Consider the following 23,832-nt stretch of genomic DNA (forward strand, 5'->3'; position numbering starts at 1 on the left):
TTTGATATTTTGTAGGGTACTCAGGGAATCAAACAAGATAAGAAACTTGCTACGTTTATTGTAAGCTTAAAGCATACGTACCTGACAGCTTCTCCGATTGCGATACATTCCATTTTGAATTTAGACGCATTGTTATGCAATTTATATAGTATTTGGAAGTCACCATCTTCATAATATATTCTTAATCACAACAAAAAAATAACATGACCTTTGCACAAATGGTCATTGAAATGTTTTTTTTGTTGAAATATTGGTATGAGTTAGTTCGAAGCTTTATATGTATGTTGATCGTGTTTTTCTATAAAACATAATCATTATCGTTTTCTTACCACACCTAATGATGCGTAGGGTACTATATTGGTACACCAACTTCAGCGTATCTTGATCATTTTTGTAACATGAAGGTAAGACGACCAGTCTTATAATTTAGGCGCTTAACCAGGGACTTTATTTCATTTCAATATTTCAGTCTAAAATAACATGTTTTTGAATTAATATTTCATGCCAACCGTGTTAGAAATCGACGTGATATCTCTTGCGTTATAAGTTGAAACCAAAACCACTGACCATTAAACCACTAAGCGGAAAATTAAAAAATATTTACAGTTCATTTGCTTCGAATTTATAATAATTATTCGAGATTTAGAATTCATCTCGGATTCATGAGTTAGAATAATGCACCTATCCAGTTTACCCCATTTTATTCATCAGAGTGCTCCTACTTGTATTATCTAATTTTTTTATTGTTCTATGAGTGAATTCAAAACATGGCGGGGAAACGTTGACGTTTGATGCTGTGTCATGTGTCCTTAGGGTTATTTTGATAAACATCATGATCTGAAGTTTTCATTTTCCTAACAAAAGTATTCTAAATTAAGTTTTAGGTCGGTTTACAATCTAAACTAATTACTATAATTACTAAAGAAATGCGCCATGGAGGAACCGGGAATAATTAAAAAGCTCGAAGAAGTTGTTGTCAACAGAATTGCAGCCGGTGAAGTAATCCAACGGCCGGCGAACGCTTTGAAAGAATTGATAGAAAATAGGTTCGCTTATTGTTTACTAAACAGGATATTTCAAATTGTTCATCAGATCTTTGGATATCTAAAAGTTTTTTTTTGTTCAAGTCTTGACGCCAAATCAACCAATATTCAAATAGTGGTTAAAGCTGGAGGATTAAAATATCTTCAGGTAAGATTTATCATAATATTTTGGCAATGTAATGTATTTTCGATAAATATTGGTATAACATGGTATAAAATAAAATACTTATGTCAAATCAATAAAAAAAAAAAAAAAGTAAGTAATTTAAATTTACTATACCACTATTCTTAATTCTATGACTACCATTGTGTTATTAAAAAAAAAAAATCAATGTTAATATATGTACCTCAGAGGCAGACAGATGCAAATCCAAAGTCAAACGTTCAACAAGAGTCTTAAGAATCTACCTTCTCTAAGTGATTTCTAATAATTAGTAGCATTAATTTGTATTTTCAGTATCTTAATACATTGGTTCTTTCATTATTAGACTTACATTTCTTTTAAATCAATGGACATGATAATAAACTGGATTTGCATCCGTCTGCCTCTGAGGTACAGATATTAGCTTGTTGATTAAGCAATATATTCCAGTCATTGACATAAAAAAAGATACGTTATTCTCATATCGGCTGCATCTCGCATCGCATTGTCCTAAACAATTCAAAATAATGAAATTGAAAAATACTTAATGGACCAGGTGGATTCATCAACAATATTTTGAGTTTGTCCGAATTTTTGTAGACAAGGACTGGATTCAACTCCCTGGGGAGCTGTTTATATTAACATATCACAACAGAGATGAAGAACATTTAAGAGAAGGTAATATAGAAGTCTAGGCATCTACAGGGCTTATGACCTGTCGATGGCTGGTTTTGTTGTGATATGTTAATATAAAGAGCTCCCCAGGGAGTTGAATCCAGTCTTTGTCTACAAAAATTTGGACGAACTGAAAATATTGTTGATAAATACACCTGGTCCATGAAGAAGTATAGAAATTGAAAAAATAACATTTTCAGGCGTTGCCTAGTATGTAGGTGAAATAATTAAATTAGATGAATCTCACCCGCATAAATAAAGGTTTCAGCTCTTTAACTTCACAAACATCAACAGATGAAAGAATTAAAAGAATATAGATGTTCAAATATGGGCAGAATGGTGAATGTTACACAATGTGTAAAGTGGCCACTTAAACCATCCATTGACAGGTCATAAGCCCTGTAGATGCCTAGACTTCTATATTACCTTCTCTTAAATGTTCTTCATCTCTGTTGTGATATGTTAATATATACAGGTCCCCAGGGAGTTGAATCCAGTCCTTGTCTACAAAAATTTGGACAAACTCAAAATATTGTTGATAAGTTAAAACAGTTAAGAGTGATAACTTTATCTTTAAATAGTTTTGACTAGAGTGCTTTCTAGTCTGTTTCTTAAATAATGCATCTTCTTCCTGTCCATATCGGGCCCCCCTGACGTTGACGGTCACTTAGGAGAAGGCATACCCGCCGTGCGCCAACCGGAACAACTCCTCCACTCCCGTCCAGTTGCGGATGTTCCTCAGCCACGACATCTGTCGCCTTCCAACTCCACGCTTTCCCTCGACCTCCCCCATCATAATACGGAAATATCACATACTACAAATACCGATAAAAATATATGCAATGGATTTAGAAGAATTAATTGTATTTTCAAAATCAACACGGATATTGTGGAAAAATATTTTCATACATAAATGTAAAAAAGAAATTCAATAAAAATAAGTTTGTAGAAAAACGCTGCGTGTTTGGCTTTGGTTGTCGTGACGTCAAGATTGTGATATTGTTCTGCACAAATTTCAACGGCCACGGACAAATAAACATGACGTATTAGGGGCGTAGCCTATGGAATCACCGCTTTTGGGAAATTCAAAATTACAAATTTAAAAGTATATTTTATGCTACTAATAATTAGCAAAAATTTTTTTTTACTGGACAGTATTTCATAGACCTTTATTACTTTAAAAATGTTTTTAAAAAAGTGATATTTCCCTATTATTTGTAGAAGCGTATATTTACTTCGGCACATTATGTGATCCAGATATGTGAGATTTCTTAGCTTTATGGACAACAGTAGTTCTTTTTCGGCACTGGTTCGTCTCAGCACCTCCATGTTGGTCACCAAATCTGTCCACGGGATTTTCAGTATTCTCCGTTGAGCCATATTTCTAAGGCCTCTAATCTGATCAAAGAGCTCACCTCGAGAATCCATGTTTCAATCCTATACATAGCACCTGACCATCCTCTGTCTCAGATTTAAATTAAGACAATCACTGCAGAAGAATGATTTCATGCCATTAAATGCTGATCTCTATTTTGCATCTAATTTCCCTATCGGGGTTCAGATCAGAAGTGATAAATAAATCTATTCAAATAGAGACATATCACCTTAAAGCTGCCTGCCCTTCTAATATGAATAAAAAACTGAGTGAGAGGGTTCTAAGAAAACTTCAAATTTATTTATATACATTTGATTTATTTCATAACAAATTAACATGCTATAATTTTTTTATTTGATTGTGGATTCTGTAAAGAAATATTAAGTACTAAAGCGGACGCCATTTTGTTCACCTATCCAAACTTAAATATAATTCGATAATACTTTGAAATTACACATTTTTGTAGACAAGTACTGAATTTTGCTGCTTAGGGAGTTTATCAAGATTGTTGTATATCGCTATGTAAGTTTAATCATAAAGTATGGAATTGGAAAAACAAGGATGAAAGTAGACTTGATGCCGTCAAAATGCAATCTCTCAGGCGAATGTGTGGTAAAACTATGTACCATAGGTGTGTAAATTTCGAGATCTGTGCATTATGTAAGGCTGAGATAAGCATTATTGACAAAATCAAGAAAAGAGTTATACGTTGGTTTCGACGTGTAGATTTATTATGACATTAGACACATTAATTATGATACGAATATTGATGGATGCACAAAATAAGGAAGACCAAAAAAGACACGATATGACTAAATTCAACAAATACTTTAAGATGGCCATGTCAAAAATCAGAATAATCTGCGCGTATGTATAAATGCAGAGGAAGCGAGGTCTGTATACAAGTGATATGGCGTTCTATCCTCTTTGCCTAACCCTGTATGGGGAAACACCGTGGTGGTTTGTTTGACATTAATAATGTAGATTTCAATTTTAAATCACCGGGCCGGGCCGGTCCAGTCAATCGGCAACGAAAGAGGAATCGGTAATTTAACATCCTTTTCAACACCTTCTTTATTACTCTTTCTTTTTTTATACGACGGGTAGTGGTTTATATCTTCTCCTTTATGATTATATCTGAAGTGGCTTTTCATGTTAGATAGCTGTGCAAAACCCTTGGAGCATATGGGACATTTGTAAGGTGTCTCTCCTGTATGTAGCATTTCGTGGTCCAGGGTTGATTTGGAGTCCAGGAAGCGCTTGGGGCAGTAGCGACAGATGTAAGGCTTTTCTCCCGTGTGCGTTCGTATGTGATACTGTAGACTGAGCCTAAATGTAAATTGTTTATGGCATACTTCACACTCGTAGTCCTTCTCGCCGGTGTGAGTTTTCATGTGGTACTAAAAATGAAAAAATATGTTTTTTTTTTATGTGCATAAATTGATATAAGTAGCAACCTTTTTTTTTCTCTGGGTACAGGTATTGATGGAGTCTTTCATGACGCATGGATCTAACATACTTCATGTTTTAACTGAACTTTATGGACTTATACTGTTCCTAGTTTTTATTCTATTTAATAAACGCTACTATAGCTTCAGAGGAGTACTCCTCCCATAAACAGATATAAAACTGTTGTTTTTGTAGTGTTAAAAAGTGAATAAGGATTCAATTAAGTATATTTCAACTGAGATAGAGAACTTTGTTTAGAAAGGAATTTTATTTATGAAATCAACTGGTTTAAGAAAAGTACCAAAATCGAAGAGTATTTGCAGGCAAGTAGGTAAAGTAATTTGTTAAAATTTTACACATTTTAATAAAGGTTTCGATTCTTTTACTTCACAACAATTAATAAATGGTAGAATCAAAGAAATAAGGATGCTAAACATGGGCAGAATGATGAATGTTACACAGTGTGTAAAGTAATCACTTAAACCAGCCAATGTCAGGCGAACCTCTCCGAGATGCGAACCTTGATCTACTACAACTTGTTTCCCATTTTCTAACATGACTATTTACGACCAACAGAAAAAAGCCTGAAAACTGAAATATTTGGGTAAATAATAAGAATTCAAAGTAAATGTTAGAGTGATAACACAAAAGCTGTCTAATGTTAGAGTGATAACGCAGAAGCTATCTCATGTTAGAGCGATAATGCAAAAGCTGTCTCATGTTAGAGTGATAACGCAGAAGCTATCTCACGTTAGAGTGATAGTGCAAAAGCTGTCTCATGTTAGAGTGATAACACAAAAGCTGTCCCATGTTAGAGTGATAATGCAAAAGTTGTCTCATGTTAGAGGGCTAACACAAAGACTTATGTTGGAAAGCTAACACAAAAAAATACTCTCGTATTAATGTTAACACAAAAAAGCTGTCTTGTGTCTCGAAATGATAGGTCATAAGCCCTGTAAATGTGTAGACTTCCATATTCCTCCCTCAAAATAGTTTACCATCTCTGTTAAATAGTATGCAAATATTTTTTTTAATGCCTTAGTTACTTACTTTTAAAGTGGAACTATCGGACAATTCTTTGGAGCAAATTGAACACTGGACACTGCGTAATTTCTTGTGTACTTTATCTATGTGTTTTTTCACGTATCCACGCGTTGAAAACAGCTTCCCGCACTCCACACAGGGAATATTCTTTACGCCAAAGTGCGTAACGAGATGTTCTTGTAACTTTGATTTCCTTTTGAATATTTTATTACATTCGTTACATTCGAGTGCGTCGTCAGTATGCGAATTGATATGAGAGTGATACGTCGAACGCTTTGAAAAACTTTTTCCGCAAACCGCACATAGCAAACTATTATTGAACGATGCCTTTTTCAATAGTTTGATTTCTTTTTTTATCTCAGTTTTATTTAATTTTGTTTTTTTTACTTTTGGTTTCTTTTCTATTTTTATCTTCGTTTTATTTATTTTTGCCTTTGTTTGTTTCTTTTCTTTTTTTATTTTCTTTTTCGTATGTTTATCTTCAAAATAATTGTCGTGGAAGTCGTCTACAATTATATCCGTGTCTGAGTTTTCACGAGCCTCTGTATCAGAATACATTATTTCATCTTTTATTTGACAATCAGTTTTGGTTACAAGCGTTGGATTATTTTTTAATGTTGTATCACTTTGTATACACATTGTGCGGAATTCGGATGTTATTTCCAGGGTATTGTGACATTTGGTGCAAATGCGGTTGGGAAAACCGTCATCTTTATATATCTAAAAAAAAGCATGTTTATTATTTTTCGGAACAGTTTTACCTACCATTAAAACTGTATCGTCTTAATGGTGCTGGAACTTGGCAGTCATGTATGTCGAAATGTAGAAAAAACACTTGCGTAAAAACTTTTCTTTATTTTTCTTACAAATTTAACAGTACAATAGGAACAAAACTTAAGAAGGGGTTGGTAAATATATATCTAGGACACAAAGTCAAACTTGGTAAAAATAACCAGATAGCGAAGTTACCAAGAAGAATAGGGCTAAGTTGGGCTGCTTTTGGCAAACTTAAATATATTTTTGAAAATAAAGAAGTCCCTATATGTTGAAAAGACAAGTATATGAATCGTGCATATTGCCGGTGACAACATACGGACTAGAAGCCATGTCTAAAACACAAAAAAGTAGCCAGAAATTCAAATGCACGCAACGATCCATGGAAAGACAGATGCTCGGTGTATGTCTAAGAGACAGAGTAAGAAATGAAGAAATAAGGCCCCGAACCGGAGTCGTGGATATCATGGATCGTGCAGCGAAATTGAAATGGCAGTGGGCAGGATACTTGGCGAGGAAAAATTATGGCAGGTGGACACCCAGAATAATAAAGTGGAGACCATGGACAAATAAAAGAAGTGTTGGAAGGTGTAGAAAAGATGGGTTGATGACATTGCCTCTATTGCCGGTAAAACATGGATGATGAAAGCGGGTAATAGGAAGGAATAGAGACGTTTGGAAGAGGCCTTTATCCAGCAGTGGAGAGATTAAGGCTGAAAAAGAAGAAGAAGTAACAAAACAGGGCGTAGTTGTCGTTTGGTTGTCTGATTAATCTAACAAAAAATTTCAATGCGTTTTCCTTTATAAACGAGAACCATTTGTTTATTGTGAAGCAAATGGCCGGCGCCAAGCGCGCCAGTTAAAATTAAAGTCGCCTAAAATAAACAGCATAATTCCAAACATGACATAAGTTCTATTTCCTTTATAAGAAATATTACTACGCAGCAAACCTAAAAATTTAAGAGCTTTACATACGAATTGCATTGTTCAAAGAAATAAAGTCATACCCATATATATATTTTTCTTAAAGCGCCCTGTTTTACCTACTCTTATAATGTTTCAAACACAATACACATTGTTTCTTATTCATGACACAACAGTCTAAAAATAATGATTAGGCAAAAGTACACCTTTAAAGCTTCAAAACTTAAATACAAGTACAAGAAAATGTTAGTATTAATTACGTCAACCAAAAAAATATCCATGTGCTTACGTGATAAGACATAATCAGAATACTCTAGTAGGCCAAATAAAAAAATAAAACATCTTCAGAAATCTGCTCATAAAAGGTCTAAACAAAAACATATACAGTAAAACCCCAATTATCCGGGTTAAGTGCCAGACATTATCACATAAAAACTCACTTAAACATGCCCAGCAAAGTTCATTGCTTTGATGAAAAAACACACCGACCGCCAGCGCCCGTTTTTATTTGTTATTGTAACATCTCCTTTATATTTTATTTCCTGATGACGATCCAGATGACTGGAGTTCGGATAAACGGAGTTCTACTATGTTATGGCCAGCCTCATTTTATTTAATCTTAAACCTGTACATACATAATTTATGAATGTCTTAACTTAAGGGTCAAGACACAAACTAGTGGGCCACCGATGCAAGATATTTTATTTACTTACACACTCTCATATCCCCCCTTATATTTTTCAAAAACTTTACACTGACTTGCGTCCATCTCAGAGTATTTCTTCAAACTGACAAAAGTCAAAACTTGCAATATAAATTTCAACAAAGCAACAAAAAAAAGACAAGCGACTCGAGCCTTTTGAAATATTTCCAATGTTTGATTTACAGTGAAAATTTAATTACTTTCAAGTGGTTTTTATGCATTTAGAGTGTTATTTAACTTATATTATCTAGAAAATGGGTCGGAATGATGCCAAGTGATGTTTCTAATATCCGACATTTAAATCTAGTTATCAGTAAACTCCATTATTTACCAATATCAGTGCACTGTACATTTTTTTAAGAACTAACTTATTTGATACGCACATATGTTTTAAAGTTAGATTGAAATGAAATTATGTTTTTTGTTTGCTTATTTCTACTAGTATTTCATCATATATTTACTGTACAGCTCGGTGCATCAACGAATTCTGTGATTTTGCCATTTTACGAAATGGCAGCCTAAGTTAATTTTTATTTCATGTTAGATATTTACAAAGGAGAAAAAATTATCGAATTTAAGTTGAATAATTCACTCAGATACCAAAATAATATCAAAACTCCTAAATTCCACACAACTCATGGTCGAATTTTTTTAAGGAATAAAAAATTATAAACAATCTCCCCAATGAACCATAAACTGTTATATCAATAAATAAATTTATAAAATGTCTTTAAACCCGAGTAAACCAGCATTCTATTTTAATTAGTATTTTTGTATAGTAATTTAGTAGTATGGTTTTTCTCTTTATTTCGTATATATTTTTTTTTCTCGAAATTGTATAACGTCAAATTACCAAATAACTATAACCGTATGAAGCACAAGAGCTAGTCTCTATTAAATAAAAAACTTTAATTAAAATACTGTCGGTTTTTTCTTTTGAATAACGGGTCGGGTTACATAACATTAGCGTCTTTAGGTAAATTAATTGGACAGTAATTTATTGTTTACAAAACTAACCTCTAGAGAGCAACATTGCTGTATTTTTGTTATCATTTCCGATTCTTTTTTAAAGATATCGAATTCCGCATTAGAACCCAAACATAGTCGACAAATTTGTTTGTCAAATTTTACCCCACTATATTGTAAAGCATCGAAATTATCTTCGTTTTTAATTTTAAAATTTTCATGAGTTGAGGCGTCCATCTTATATTGACAGTTGACACATAGATTTTTAAGGTTACGACTTTTTGACAGTTTTCTTTTCCATGGATATAGTAAATAATATTTTTTCCATAATATGCAAGTTTGCATCATATTTTAGGACACTTCAATATTTTAAAAATCGTCGACATTGAATCATGTTCAAAAATATTTTGAGTATATCCAAGTGTTTGTAGATATTTACTGGATTCCACACTCGAAGTTATTATCAAGATGGACGTGTAATACAACAGAGATGGAGAATATTTTTGAAAGGGGAATATGGAAGCTTAGGTATTTACAGGGCTTATGGCCTATCATTTAGAGACATGCGACAGAATCTTTGTGTTAGCACTTCAACATGAGACAGCCTTTGTATTAGCACTGTAACATGAGAGTTTTTGTGATAACTTTCTAATATAAGAGAGTCTTTTTGTGTATCAATTATAATTAATGGTAGTATTTTTCATCCTAACACTGTTAGCGCATATTATTATACAAACCCAGCAAAGTTCACCGGAAGTTTTTACGCCACATACAGTTCAAATAGGGGTAAACCCATAGTTGAAATTTGCTACCAAACTTTGATGTCTGAGTTGAGGTTATCATTACTCTCCACTAGAAAGATAATTGAATGTAGTTATGCAGAAAGCAGCTAGTCCACAATTTTGGAAAAATGAGATATTGATGTTATCGGGTGCACTAAGGTCGATTCTATGTTTTGCTAAAAACAGCCAGACCGCTTTCATATAAAAAACGGTATTAATCACATTCTGAAAAAGGTGTCAATCACAAAAACGATATTTCTCATTTTTCAGAAAACACCCACAAAACTAGAAAAATTTTATGGTATTTTAAAAATCTTTTAAACTGGTTAAATACACAATAAGATTCTTGTTTGTAATATTTAAAAAAAACTTCTAAATTCATTGTTTATCGTTTGTTAAAGTCAAAAACATTCCAACTATTGTGTAGATTTTATAATTCACTCTTTTCACAAAATGGCTATTATCTCAGTTTCACGTTTCTATGGCTGGCTGCTTTCTGTATAACTACATTCAATTGCCGACCTCACTCTAATGCACAAAGTGATATGCACCATAATAGACTGCCCAAAATTACTGTCCCTGATAATGTTTTCGTGTACCCACAAGGACCACCAGACTCCGACACATGTTCCAGTGTGAGTACAATAGGACAAACTATACCCACCATTCTTCCCTCCCCTGGTGAGCATCCACAGAACAGCTAATAATTATGCTGAGCTGTTGGACTTGCTCCACACCACTCCTGCTGCTATTAAAGTAGCTATCCTTTCCATTGAATGGCCATCCCCTCAATTCTCCTCTTTTTGATTTCTCTTCATATTTATTTATTTTCTTTTTTTTCTCCTTATAATCAACATATTAGTGTAATAATTATGATTCTATTTTATGTGAATTGTTATCATACCTAACCCTTAACCCTTTCCCGTCTGACGGGACTTATGAGTCCTGCCAAGCTATCAGCCCTATATCTAAGTACCTGTTAGCATTTTTTATCCTTTTCTGCCTGATGAGACTTATTGGTTCACTTACACACAAAATAAAAAGCTGTTTTTTGATGAGAAGAATGAGGAACTTCAGCCCTACATGAAATTAGGATACAAAAAATGTTTTCTTGCGCGCGGTAAAAATTAGAACATTAAATTGTACTGTAAAATTTCTTAAAAATTAACGATTTAAAATAAATATATTTTAATAAAAACGCACTACTTTGAATGACGTCACTGGTTCATATGAACCATCCAATGATATGAGAGCTTTGAAGGATATCCGGTTTGGCCACCGTAAACGAACCAATCGGAAGAACTGTCATAGAACAACCTCTGACGTCACACGCAGAGTTATTTCAGAAATACAAAACTTTAAAAAATCATAGCGCTCATAATAAGATACATAAAAATAAAAAAATTCGCTCAGTTTAATATTCTATTAACAAATAAAAAAGAAAAAAAAGACTCTGAACTTCCTCATTGTATGAATGAATATCATAATACAGCGCACTAAATTCGGCAAACGTGCATTTGCGGTCGCAGGTCCTACGGCATGGAATGCTCTCCCAGCAGAAATCCGAAACTGTGAGAGTGAAGTGATGTTTCGGAAGAAACTTAAAACCCACTTGTTCTCTAAATCATTTAAATAAATAATTAGCATGTGGTAACAAAGTACATTATTTTTCTTAAATTAAAAAGTTAAAATTAAATTTATATCTTTATATAATCACTTTGTAAAGCGCCCTTGAGGTATTATATTACGAAAATGGCGCTATATAAGTTATCCATAATTATTATTATTATTATAATATTGCCTAAATTTTTATGTACTTACTGACTGAAGGGACATGCGAGTCCCACCCTCATAAAACATTCATAAAATATATATATAAAAATAAAAATGGTTTTAATTGGCCCCTAACTAAACCTTAATAATTAACAAAACTCATAGAACTAAGTTTTTTGATACCTTGGGCTGGAAAGGGCAAACCAAACATTGTGAGAGCCCTCTGGGCGTTTATAAATAGATAAACCCCTTTCTTTGTTTCAGATACAAGATAATGGTACCGGAATCAGAAAAGACAACTTGGAAATTGTCTGTGAGCGTTTCACAACATCGAAGCTCACGAACTATGAGGATTTAGGAACCATACAAACTTATGGATTCCGGGGGGAGGCACTCGCGAGCATAAGTCACGTAGCCCACTTGACAATAATGACCAAAACAGCTTGTGAAAAATGCGCGTACAAGTGAGTTCAGTAGCAGATACTTAGTGTTGATATAGTTTAATAGTAATTCGGAAGTTCAAAGCTACTATTGGGTATAAAAAAATGTTTTCTTGAATATGATAAAAATTAAAGCATTCAGTTGTAATGCGAGTTTTATTGAAAATGTATAAAAATTATCAATAAAAATGAACTGCTATTGTGACAGGTTTATGTGTGACATTGTTACGTATGTTTTGGTAATGATGGATGATCATGATTGTAACCAGCAACAGGTTTCTGGTTTTCGTTTATCCATGTTTTTTTATGTTTAGCGTGTTTGGGGTAAAAGTGATAATTGTATGGGATTCAACTTTTAATTTTCAGAAACAAAAATAAACTTATCCAATCATGCCAAAGGATGACAATGCCTGCTAGTCAGCGGTTTGTAGAATAAACGTAATTTAAACCTTGTCAATTGATTTGGTGTTTATTTTGTAGAACTCCATATTTAAACTTATCATATAAGAAATCAAACACTGATTTGAGTCTACTGAACAGTAGACAGTGTTTTATTTCTTAAGTAATTTAAACCCATGTTTTCTGTGCTTCTTGTCAGTTATATTTCATTATTCAGATTTGTGTCTTGATCACTCACAGACCAGAACTTGTGACCACATGTGGTGTAATTTCGAAGTTTCGATGAGGATTTTCAAAAATACGAAACTTTAGATAATACAATACATAAAAAAAATCTTCTTGTCCCTTAACAAATATACATATTTTAAAAAACCACAACTTCCTCATTACATTGTATGTCGATAAAAAATATACGCTGCATTTGCTGTACCTTTTGCAGGGCCTTATTGGTTGCGGATATGGGTATAATGATAAAATAAAAATACATTTTTTTTTTTATTGTTTTTTATTTAATTTTCGCAGGGCGTCGTACGAAGATGGTTTATTAAAAAGTCAGATTAAACCTTGCGCTGGTAACCAGGGCACACAAATCACAGTAGAAGATCTCTTTTACAATGTGAGTACCAGAAAGAAGGCTCTGAAGAGTCCCAGCGAAGAGTACCAGAAAATATTAGAAGTTGTCGGTTGCTACGCAGTACACAATTCAAACGTCGGCTTTGTATTGAAGAAGTTCGGTGAAAATACCGACCTGAGAACGCCCGTTATGTCAAACTGCATAGATAATATAAGAATTGTAAGTAAAATCATTATTTCTTCTATCTTAATGTAAGGTAGGTACCATAAGTATGGGTCAAGGGAAGGATGGGAAAGAAAGGTAATTGGCCAGGAATAATATCGATAAATGCTGTTATTTACTAAACATATACATAAAATTAACTTTGAATAACCATTTTATTATGTAATGTTTTAAATTTATTGTAATTTTGATGTTTTTTTGTTTTTTCATGTTGGTTTTTTGTTTTAAGGTTTATGGTAACAATATTGCCCGAGAATTGATGGAAATTTCCAACACGGATGAAATTCTCAAAGTCCAACTTCACGGCTATATCACCAACGTTAATTATTCTACCAAGAAGGGAATCATGCTCTTGTTTATAAATCATCGCTTGGTAGAATCCCCAGGTAAATGTCACTCCTTTATCCACATCTAACAGTGTGTATGGCACTGCATTGATAATACTCAAACCAAGCACATGATAATAAATACAGGGTGTCTGGAACTGAACCCGCCATAGCAAATTTGCACATAGAGGAGGTCATTTGCTAATTATTGCATCTTACTTTCCCTAGCTAAAGTTTTATAGTTTGGGAGATATGTCAATTTTTATACTTTATTGAGATTTTTCCAAAATTTGACCGTCAAGCATTCAGAAGATTAAGTTTTTTCATTATTTTAGTTTTTTTTTTATTTGTTGGTAGTCATAAACATTTGTGATTAAAATACGTTGGAACTTCCCTCAAACTACGGTTAAAAAATAAGATATTACGCTTAAAAAAAAAGCACTTTATGATCAAATTCAACCTGAAATATTAAAAAAACTACAGTGTTTCAATAATTTATTCTACTCTAAGATAGTTCTCTGTTTAGTCACCTTTTTTTAAAAGCCTCAAATCTTATTTTTTAACTCTAGTTTGTGAGAAACTTCGATGTATTGTAATCACAAATGTTTATGACTACCAACAAATAATAAAAAAATACTAAAATAAATAAAATTCTGAATGCGTGAAGGTTAAATTTTGGAAAAATCTTAATAAAGTAAAAAATTGACATATCTCCCAAACTATAAAACTTTAGCTAGGGAAAATGAGATCCAATAATTAGCAAATGACCTCCTCTATGTGCAAATTTGCTATGACGGGTTCAGTTCCAGTCACCCTGCATAAAAATTCCGTATGTGTGTATGGAAGTCAACGTCAAGATATAAATAAATATTACTATAGATGACAGATGATAAGCTCTGTGAATGCCTAGAACTCCATATTCTCAGCAGCTTCATCTCTGTTGAAAAAAGATATCTAATATTTATATCAATCCTGTCAGGGAAAATCCAGAATCTGTCTACAAACATTTGGGCATGCTCAAAATGTAATCATCATAGTGGAACCCTTATCCGCACGCAGTGGTGCATAGGGTGCTGCATCGTTAAATAAAATATAGCGTATCTCGATCATCAGTCACAGGAAGGTAAGGTGATCAATCTTACGCCTCAGGTGCTAGTCCAAGGACAATTAAATACAGCTGTTGTAAAACCACCTTTAAAAATAAATATTTCATGCTGACCTTCCCGGGATCAGACCCGGAACCTCTATACTATAAGGTGGACTTTTCTCAACTCGATAGTTAAGGATTCTGGTTCTATTTCACACACAGAACTGTATTCTCCATCAGCCTCGACACAGAGAATCTAATATATTAATGATTAAAAGTAATTCTTCAAATCCATAATTTTTTATGTGTCTTTTTTTGTCTTTCTAGCAATAAAAAAAGCAGTGGATACTGTGTATAGTACATATTTACCCAAAAATGGACATTCGTTTTTGTACCTCAGTTTGGAACTAGGTAAGATATTTATATTCAGTCCGATTAGACCCAGTAGTATTGATAATTATGGAATACATATGTGAAAAGTAAATGTTATGTCATTTTCCTTAACAAAATCATGAAAAATTGTATACAATTTATTACACGCCTTTTAATTGATTAAAAAAATATTTTTACAATTAAATAATACTGAAAAACCCACAAAAAATGCCTCAAAAGCAACTTTTAAAACAGAATTTAATCTGACCCACCACCGTCAAAAGCACATATTTTTGAGCAGTGGGCTTTAAGAGTTCATATAGCATAAATAAATAAATGAAATATACAAAAAGACATTGAATAGATGTATTTATTTGCAGATCCTCAGAATGTAGACGTTAATGTCCATCCTACAAAGTATGAAGTCCATTTTCTACACGAAGAACAAATTATTGAAAAAATTAAGTTAGTTGTCGAGGCCAAACTTCTATCCTGTAATACTTCTCGAGTTTTATACACGCAGGTATGCTTTATTTTCCTGTATTCTTTCTTAAAGTGAGTTATTTACGACTCGTCTAGAATATTTCGTAGTCCATTGGACATTGAAACTTACCTTCATGTAAAAAAAAAATATCGAGGTACGTTGCTGTTGGTGTACCAATGCAGTGCCTTATGCGCCATCAGGTGCCTACAGGGAAATTATGATGATAAAAATGTTTTTTTTTTTTATTACATTTTTTTGCACCACAACAGGCCAGGAGGCCTAATTACAGTGGTGAATTACATCACAGAGCACCCAGGCTTGAAAAAAATCTCATTTTAATTTTTGTGTTCTCACCGGGAATCGAACCCGGAACCTTCCGTGCGTGAGTCAAGCGTCTTGACCACTACACCACGGAGGCCGCCAATGTTATCCAGGGTAATGGCTGACGCACCGTCCGCCAGCGCCCTTTTTTATTTGTTATTATAACTTTTTCTTAATTTTTATTTCCCGATAACGATGCGACAATCTAGATGACTGGAGTTTGAATAAATGGAGTTTTACTGTATTCGGTTCCCTACATCAAAAGAATGCAAATATTTATTTCAAAAAAATAATTATATTGGCACTTTTGATAGTGTATATTCCATTTATTTTTTGCTATACATATTTCAAAAATGACCAAAATGCAGATTCATGACTGTTATGCTCACTTATAAATGTTTACTTGGAAAAAGTAGATAAAAAGTCCAACTGAAAAAAAACTAAAACCCCTGACATTCTTAGTTTATTCAAATTAATTCAAAAAGAGAATGCTCTAATGAATGTCCGGAAAAATCCATAGACAAGATCTGTGGCTTAACTGCTTGGTTGTAAGTATGGAAGGGTTGCCAGTTGAAAGGCATTAAGTGAATCTGAGAGAAAAAATGAATAGCACTATCTTTCAATATATATATGATTTTAAATAAGCCTCGGGCTACGTAATATAAATATTGTTCCTACTGTGCGGTATACCCAGAGAGTAAGTTTCGTTTGACAGGTTGAAGAAGACAAATACATATTCTGAACAAAATATATATTGTAAAGAAATCTTTAGACCATAAACATTTTTTCTACATAGCTCTGACCATTTTGTAGGCACTTGTCATAGTGCAACACAAGCTTTTGTGCTGCCCTTTTCATAAAAGATGACGCCCACTTCGTTCATCGTCCTGCACATTATCACTTTCAATGAACTGTCACACCCATCTTACAATAGAATCACTTATTACATGTTCTCCGTACACCTCACAGATCTGTGGTTTAACGTTCTGCGCATTAAGGAAACGAATTCCACTCCTTATCTCGCAAGCGGCGGTATTTTAAATTTTATTCGGCATTTCAAACAAGCACCACGAAGGGTACACAACCGTCAGCTAATTCATATTGGCACATGCGCAAAACTCTGGGTGTACCTCGTATTAGACGAAATAACTGTATTTATATGGAAATGTATATTTTGCAGACAAGATTACCCGGTGCTATTGTTCCCGACGTAACTCAGTTTGAAGACAAACCAAACAGAAATGGAGAAAGAGCACCGAATCCTAAATACTTGGTCAGAACCGATGCTACGGAGCAAAAGATTGATAAATTTTTTGGCTTAGAGACAAGTATGGGTGGTGAAGATTGTAAAATTACCAATGGGGAAAATAAGAAACATGAAAAAATGGAAGTGGACGAAGAACCCGAAGTTATAAAAGAAACTAGAAATGTAAACATTGTTGGTGATCCTAATACTGTGTCTCCTCAAAAAAATCATAAAGGTATTTTATGTAACCAATATTTACTAAGTACTAACTTTGTAACTAATTGATTTAAAAAAGGTGTTTTTAACTAGAATATTTCATAGTCCCTGGACTGGCATCTGAAGCGTAAGGCTGATCATCTTACCTGATGATGAACTTTGTGATTATTTGCATATTCACAACTCTTTTTCAGGCCCTGTGTTCATTCAAATATACACATTTTTTTTTTACTATTAAAAACCGGTGAGTTTATTATTAATTACTAGAATCTGACTGATTTGTTTGTTTTGGAGCAAATTCCTGTTGTCCTTTTTTGGGCCCTAGTGAGGTGCCGCGTTATGGAACCGGTATTTGGTTTTCACTGAATAAATATCCGGTCTTCGGTCAGCCTTCATAGTGTTGAATGCAACGCCTGCTATTTCTACTCGCATTCCCAGCTCTTTTTGAAAGCTGCTATTTTCCGTAACATATACATACTTGCAGGAACTTGAAACTCTCGACCCCTTAAATGACTGAGTTTGACAGAGTCAAAAGATTTTTGGCATCAAGACACTAAAGTGTTTCGAGTTACCGAATATGTTTAGTAACTCGAAATATTTTGATACATTGTTGGTAGATTATTATGAAAATAAAACTTTGTTATCAGTGTTACACAATTTTATTCTTTTACAAGAACACAACTATAGTTTCGGGAGAGCACTCCTCCCATCGACGGGTGATATAAAACTAATATAATAAACACAGAATATTGTTCACAATGTCATCGTGATATGTCATCGTTGGTAGTTTTAAGAACATTTTTTTATCTATAAATGAATAAATATATTTATTACTATGAAACACTCAATATATACGCATTTTATTTACGAGACTTAAAACTATTCTAGGAATCGTGATGGCAAGTACCCCTTCGAACCTTAACTACGTCAACCCGAGGGATTCCTTCAAGACTCGTCAGTTCTCCGAGCTCAGGAATGAGACTCGGCTGACCAGCGTGAAGTTACTCCGCGTGGAGGTTGAGGAGGTCTGCAGCACTTCCTTAAGGGAGATCCTGGCCAACCTGGTCTTTGTGGGGCTGGTGGATGAAACTAAGGCACTCATACAGCATTCTACCAAGATGTATCTGGTCAACTCTGTCAAATTGATGTGAGTGAGAAAAAAGTATCTCTCATTCTTTTAATTTAATTAATTTTATTTTACATGTATATGCTCAGTGATGTATAAAAGCGTCTAGTAGATGGTATTTAAAGTCGAGGTATTTAAACCCGAGGTTCGAACACCATTCTACTACAAGTTGATTCTCATTTTGATCGTGGTAAATTAAATATAAAAAAAATATTTGTTTTTTATATTGTTAATTCCCTTCGTAATGCTGCGGACATCCTAATCAACCTTACGAACACATCCTGTGCTCTTGTCTCTATCCATCTCTTGACGAATACCAAATGGAGCTTCTCGCTACTATCCATGGCCCTTTTATAAGTCCCGTCGGATATACAGATCTGGTGGCTTCCAAAAGTAATTTCAAGGCTTTTAAAAAGCGATTGAAAGCTTTTGGCGAATAAATCATGTCCAATAAATTAAATCCCAGTCAATGAGGAATTCACCTCTTTCTTTCCTCAATCCATAGAAGTACATAAAGATCCCAATGCTACCGGATTAGAGAGATTCTTTGGGCAGCTTTTCTCATTAAAATTTTTCTTGTATGTGGACACCGCCGAGGAGACTTAACTCCTCGGGTGCGGTGTGCGGTATGTGGTGGACAGGCGAGGTGTCACCTTTTCAATATGTAATTTGAAACTTCTGTTTCAGGGAGGAGTTGTTTTATGAGATTTTGCTGTATGACTTTCAGAACTTTGGCTTTATGAAGTTTGCCAATCCTTTACCTGTTTATGAACTCGCGGTCCTAGCTCTAGATCTCCCCACATCAGGATGGAGTCCAGACGATGGTATAATATTTTTGTAACATTTTATTTGATCCATTCGATTTAAGTGCCGTAATAGGATGGCTTTTATCAATACATTGTTTTTATATATTTTACAGCTAAACTCAAATCAAAAAGCTACACATTTTTACAACATGTAATTTTAACTTTTGCACTTATGCTTATTTTTTAATAATATTTTCAGTATTATAATGCTATTTATAATTTGCTCACAAATGATCACATTTTTTATAAACAGCTACGCGTGATATTTGACAGTATTAGAATCAAACTTAGAATCTCCACCAAAAACGGAAAGTTAGTTATTGACATATTACAACAGAGATGAAGAACATTTAAGATAAGGTAATATAGAAGTCCAGGCATCTACAGGGCTTATGGCCTGTCAATGGCTGGTTTAAGTGGCCACTTTACACACTGTGTAACATTCACCATTCAGCCTATATTTGAACATCTATATTCCTTCAATTCTTTCATCTGTTGATGTTTGTTGATCTCTGTTGATCTCTGTTGTAATATGTTGATATAAACAGCTCCCCAGGGAGTTGAATCCAGTCCTTGTCTACAAAAATTTGGACAAACTCAAAATATTGTTAGTTATTGATGCCAAAATAAACTATACAGGTGTTCTTTAAACCCTGTCACATCCGAAACCACGAAGATCAGTATGGGCAAGAAGACATATTACCATATTAAAAAAATATTTAGATTGTTCTAAAGTTTAAAAAGTTTAAAAAATAAAATATTTAAAAAAACTAATGGTTACTTACTTCTGCAGGAGAGAAGTGAGGGGAGCGCGGCGCAGTATCCGACTCCCCCCTTCTCTCTCCTCGTTATGCCGTTGCAGAAGTACGCAACCATTTGCTTTTTTTGATATCTAATTTTTTAAAATTTTATTCGATCTAAAAAATTATTTTAATGTGCCAATATGTCTTATTCCTCATACTGATCACCGTAGTTTCGGATGTGACAGGGTTTAATAAACCCCTGTATATTAAAACCTACCTACCTAAATAATAGCGAAGTTGAAAACCGTCTTTAAATCTCGCAATAACAGATTTCAATTATACTACTTGACACCGCAAACTTAGCATTTTCCATTGAGTTAGTGAAGCATTATTAGAAATCTCTCAATTCTTTTTTCAAAGTTTTTTGCGAATATCTCGGTAACTCGTTTAATGGAGATTTCTAAGTTTGCTTTTAATACCCTCATTTAAGTTCTTTACTTTCCTTCCTGAAAATATTCTGCCATTACAATTTATTTTTATTATAAAATATCTAACTATCAGCTTATATTATTCGTAATCGATCGCTGGTGTGAACAATTATTTATTTATTTTACACATTGTTTTTATTAATCATTGTTGATGCAATAATAATAAAAAAATGAATGAATGTTAGGTATCCTTCTAGATCCTAGATCCTTTAGGACATGTCAACTAAATTGTATAATGTAATTAAATTCGGTTTCTGTAAACAAAAAGTTCAATTTCAAAGGTTAAAATCTTCAATGTTTTATGGTTTTTGTTGAATAATTTTAGGTAGGTTTATAATTTGTTGCTCTACGGGTGGTATTTTTAAATTTTAAAACCATGTTTCCATTTTCCCATTTGTTTGTTTGAAAATCAGTAATTTGTTTTTAAAAAAAATATTTTTTTTATATTACTTTTTTATTAGGGTTACTTACAATAAACACACGACTTTTTTCGTATTCACGTCCCGGCTTTCTAGAAATAAAATCCGTATTAGAATGTGACTTCTGTTTTTCACATAATATTATTAGTTTAAGTAAAATAAAAATTAAAAACATTTGAAAATATTCTAGAATGTAACTAACTTGAAGTTTTCATACAATGTAGGTATCGTTTTTTGCTTGTGTTCATATTGTTATTCCTTTCTATTTGTGTTGTTTTTAAATTTAATTTGTAATTCTATGTAACTTATTTTTGACCGATGTTATCATATTTTGGTTGAAGGCTCTTTCTTATAAAGGAAAAAAAGTACCCAGCATTCCCAAAGCATGGATATTTCTCCCGAAAAACGGAGTTTGTCTTTGAATAAATTTCTGTGTCTATTGTCTATGGTATACCGGAAATGAATGATTCATTCGAATGGATTCATTTGATTATTTCATTAATTCAATTACTAATCATTCGATTAGTAAATATAGTCGATTATTTTTATCTCTAGTCCCTATGTATACTATCGAATCTGCATTTCGCGAGGTTTACAGAAGAGCAAAAACAAACCTTGATATTTTTTATAAGAATCTATCAGATGTCTTCATGTAATTCTAAGTACTCTTCAGAACCACAAAGGCTTTTAGTTTACTCAGTGATATTCTCTTATTCGATTTTTTTTATTTGAATGTTAATTATTGGAAAACTTATTACAGGAGATAAAGGAGAATTGGCAACACAAGTTAAAGATCTGTTGATTAGTAAGGGTTCGATGCTATTAGAATATTTCTCCCTGGAAATAGATGCAGACGGTAATCTTTTGTCATTGCCTTTACTTTTAGGTAAATTTTTTATTTACTATTTATTTTGTTTGACTTATATTTTTTATTTACTATTTTATTAAATTACTAGTGACAATGCCTGAAAACATTTATTTTTTTACCTGAAACAAAAACCTCTGTACATTGTAAAAACAGCGAAATAAATCAATACCCTTCTTCCAGAAAACTATTCTCCGTTTATGGGCGCCCTCCCCATGTTCATACTGCAACTGGCCACCGAAGTGAATTGGGAAAATGAAAAGGAATGCTTCCGGACGATCTGCCGCCAGACGGCCATCTTCTACTCGCAGCAGAACGCCAGCAAAGACGAATCGGTGGTAAAGGCAATCCACTGGACACAGGAGCATGTTGTGTTCTCCGCAATAAGGAAATACTTTCTCCCTCCCAAGGAATTTGCAGACAACGGAGCGATACTTCAGATCGCTAGTTTGCCCGACCTGTATAAAGTGTTTGAAAGGTGTTGATTTACGTCAAGATTAGGGCATGTTGTATTCCTTCCCATGTGGTTCCCCGCGCTATGGAATGCTGGTATCAATAGTGGTTGATTTATTTATCACTACGAACCAACTCGTTTAGAAAGGATCTATGTGGTATTTTACAAGAACTAGTTCCCAATGCTGTTGACAATGGAGTACTGGTGTTGACCCTTAAGTATGGGAGTGAAGTATGGAATTGGAATAACAAGGATGAAAGTTGGGTGAATGCTGTCAAATGCGATCTCTTAGACGAATGTGTGATAAAATTATGTAGGATAAGTGCATAATGTAGAGACCAGGATTATGAGACGAGATAAGGATTATCAACAAAATTAATAACCGATTCACACTGCATACCGCATATCGAGGATATTCACTTATTTCATTAAAATTAAAATACAGTCCACTCCGCTAAATAATATCGTAGAAGCCCTAGGGCTTCACCCCCCGCAATTTCTCGCCCCGCATCCGCATGGAAATTCGTCTTCCCACTACTGACAGTTTAGAGATGTGCCAGCAAAAAAACATAATTTCGTTGATTCTACTCAATTTATTTTGATTTCAAAAATGTTTTTATTTCAGTTAAATATTTTATCCTGCTTTTCTTGGGCATTTTCTGCCAAAAAGGAATGTAGGGATCAGATGACATTCATACATATTTAATTAAACCATAATTCATACGAACACGAGAAGTTTTCGATACGTGACCCAATCTAACCTTCTTAATTTCTTACAATATTAGAAATCAAACACTGATTTGAGTCTACTGAACACTTTATTTTATTTTTACCAAATCAGTGTTTGATTTCTAATATTATAAGTTTAAATATGAAGTTCTACAAAATAAACACCGAATCAATCAATATATTCTTAATTCCTTTGTTGTCGGCATCTAAAGCCTTTTCGAACATTACTTGTCCTTATTTATTGTGTATGCAGACAATTGGTAGAATTCCATATTTAATTTGGTAATGTATCCAAAATAAAACAAGTTTATTGGATTATAATTCTACTTTATTTTTTATAAAATATACTAAGGGTATATTGTGACGCGTTTCGTCTTGTTAGGACATTTTCAAACAAACCAACTTAAATATTTACAATGTTTCCTTATATACTAAAAATAATTGCTATTTTATGTTTGTGGATTTCTATACAAGCCAAAATAAGTAGAGTAATTAAAATTCAATTAGGGCAGACTGAGTATATTAGAGGAATATTTTGGTTATATTAGGGAAAAACCTTCCATTATATAAAAACATTTGTAAGGGTATGACTTTAAAATTAATGTAATAATTATAAAAATATTGATTTCATTTATACAGGTTTATTTTGAAAATTATTGTTGAAACTCTACATTGGTGTTTTACACAGGTTTCATTCATGTTTAATGTTTAAAACATTTTTTAAACAAGGTTTTTCCCCAATATAACCAAAATATTCCTCTAATATACTCAGTATACCCTAATTGAATTTTAATTACTCTACTTATTTTGGCTTGTATAGAAATCCACAAACATAAAATAGCAATTATTTTTAGTATATAAGGAA

The 23,832-nt window shown here is 33.3% G+C and overlaps 2 protein-coding genes across 3 annotated transcripts; one reads left to right on the plus strand and one right to left on the minus strand.

Moving 5' to 3' along the window:
- The first annotated feature begins 752 nt into the window (after positions 1-752).
- Mlh1 (DNA mismatch repair ATPase Mlh1) lies at positions 753-22,965 on the plus strand. The gene is made up of 12 exons (XM_088227440.1): positions 753-1,046; positions 1,128-1,191; positions 11,915-12,114; positions 13,012-13,282; positions 13,515-13,671; positions 15,026-15,109; positions 15,451-15,593; positions 17,056-17,356; positions 18,226-18,484; positions 19,151-19,287; positions 21,680-21,805; positions 21,968-22,965. Exons 1-12 carry the CDS (start codon positions 934-936, stop codon positions 22,267-22,269), a joined length of 2,157 nt encoding a protein of 718 aa, XP_088083566.1. The 5' UTR covers positions 753-933; the 3' UTR covers positions 22,270-22,965.
- LOC148281019 (uncharacterized) lies at positions 3,532-9,368 on the minus strand. 2 transcript variants are annotated; one of them, XM_088227452.1, is made up of 4 exons: positions 8,983-9,051; positions 7,867-8,051; positions 5,735-6,448; positions 3,532-4,635 (listed from the first exon to the last, which is right to left on the minus strand). In XM_088227452.1, the coding sequence occupies exons 3-4, from the start codon at positions 6,365-6,367 to the stop codon at positions 4,234-4,236; spliced, it is 1,035 nt and encodes a 344-aa protein (XP_088083578.1). In that variant the 5' UTR covers positions 6,368-6,448; positions 7,867-8,051; positions 8,983-9,051; the 3' UTR covers positions 3,532-4,233. The 2 variants fall into 2 exon arrangements, with proteins under 2 accessions (XP_088083578.1, XP_088083577.1); XM_088227451.1 differs by lacking the exons at positions 7,867-8,051; positions 8,983-9,051 and adding an exon at positions 9,147-9,368.
- Positions 22,966-23,832: the final 867 nt, after the last annotated feature.

This window comes from Micrasema longulum, unplaced genomic scaffold (genome assembly GCF_059751315.1).
Source record: "Micrasema longulum isolate JH-2025_06_02 unplaced genomic scaffold, ASM5975131v1 h1tg000504l, whole genome shotgun sequence".
NCBI classification, from domain to species: domain Eukaryota; kingdom Metazoa; phylum Arthropoda; class Insecta; order Trichoptera; family Brachycentridae; genus Micrasema; species Micrasema longulum.

Bases quoted from the DNA above. Each gene is read 5' to 3' on its own strand.
- Mlh1 (XM_088227440.1), top strand. From the start codon at position 934: ATGGAGGAACCGGGAATAATTAAAAAGCTCGAAGAAGTTGTTGTCAAC. The intron at 13,283-13,514 runs GTAAGTAAAATC...TTTTGTTTTAAG, and splicing joins GCATAGATAATATAAGAATT to GTTTATGGTAACAATATTGC. The intron at 18,485-19,150 runs GTGAGTGAGAAA...CTTCTGTTTCAG, and splicing joins GTCAACTCTGTCAAATTGAT to GGAGGAGTTGTTTTATGAGA.
- LOC148281019 (XM_088227451.1), bottom strand. From the start codon at position 9,332: ATGGACGCCTCAACTCATGAAAATTTTAAAATTAAAAACGAAGATAAT. The intron at 6,449-9,146 runs GTTAGTTTTGTA...GCTTTTTTTTAG, and splicing joins AGCAATGTTGCTCTCTAGAG to ATATATAAAGATGACGGTTT. The intron at 4,636-5,734 runs GTAAGTAACTAA...TTTCATTTTTAG, and splicing joins CCGATAGTTCCACTTTAAAA to TACCACATGAAAACTCACAC.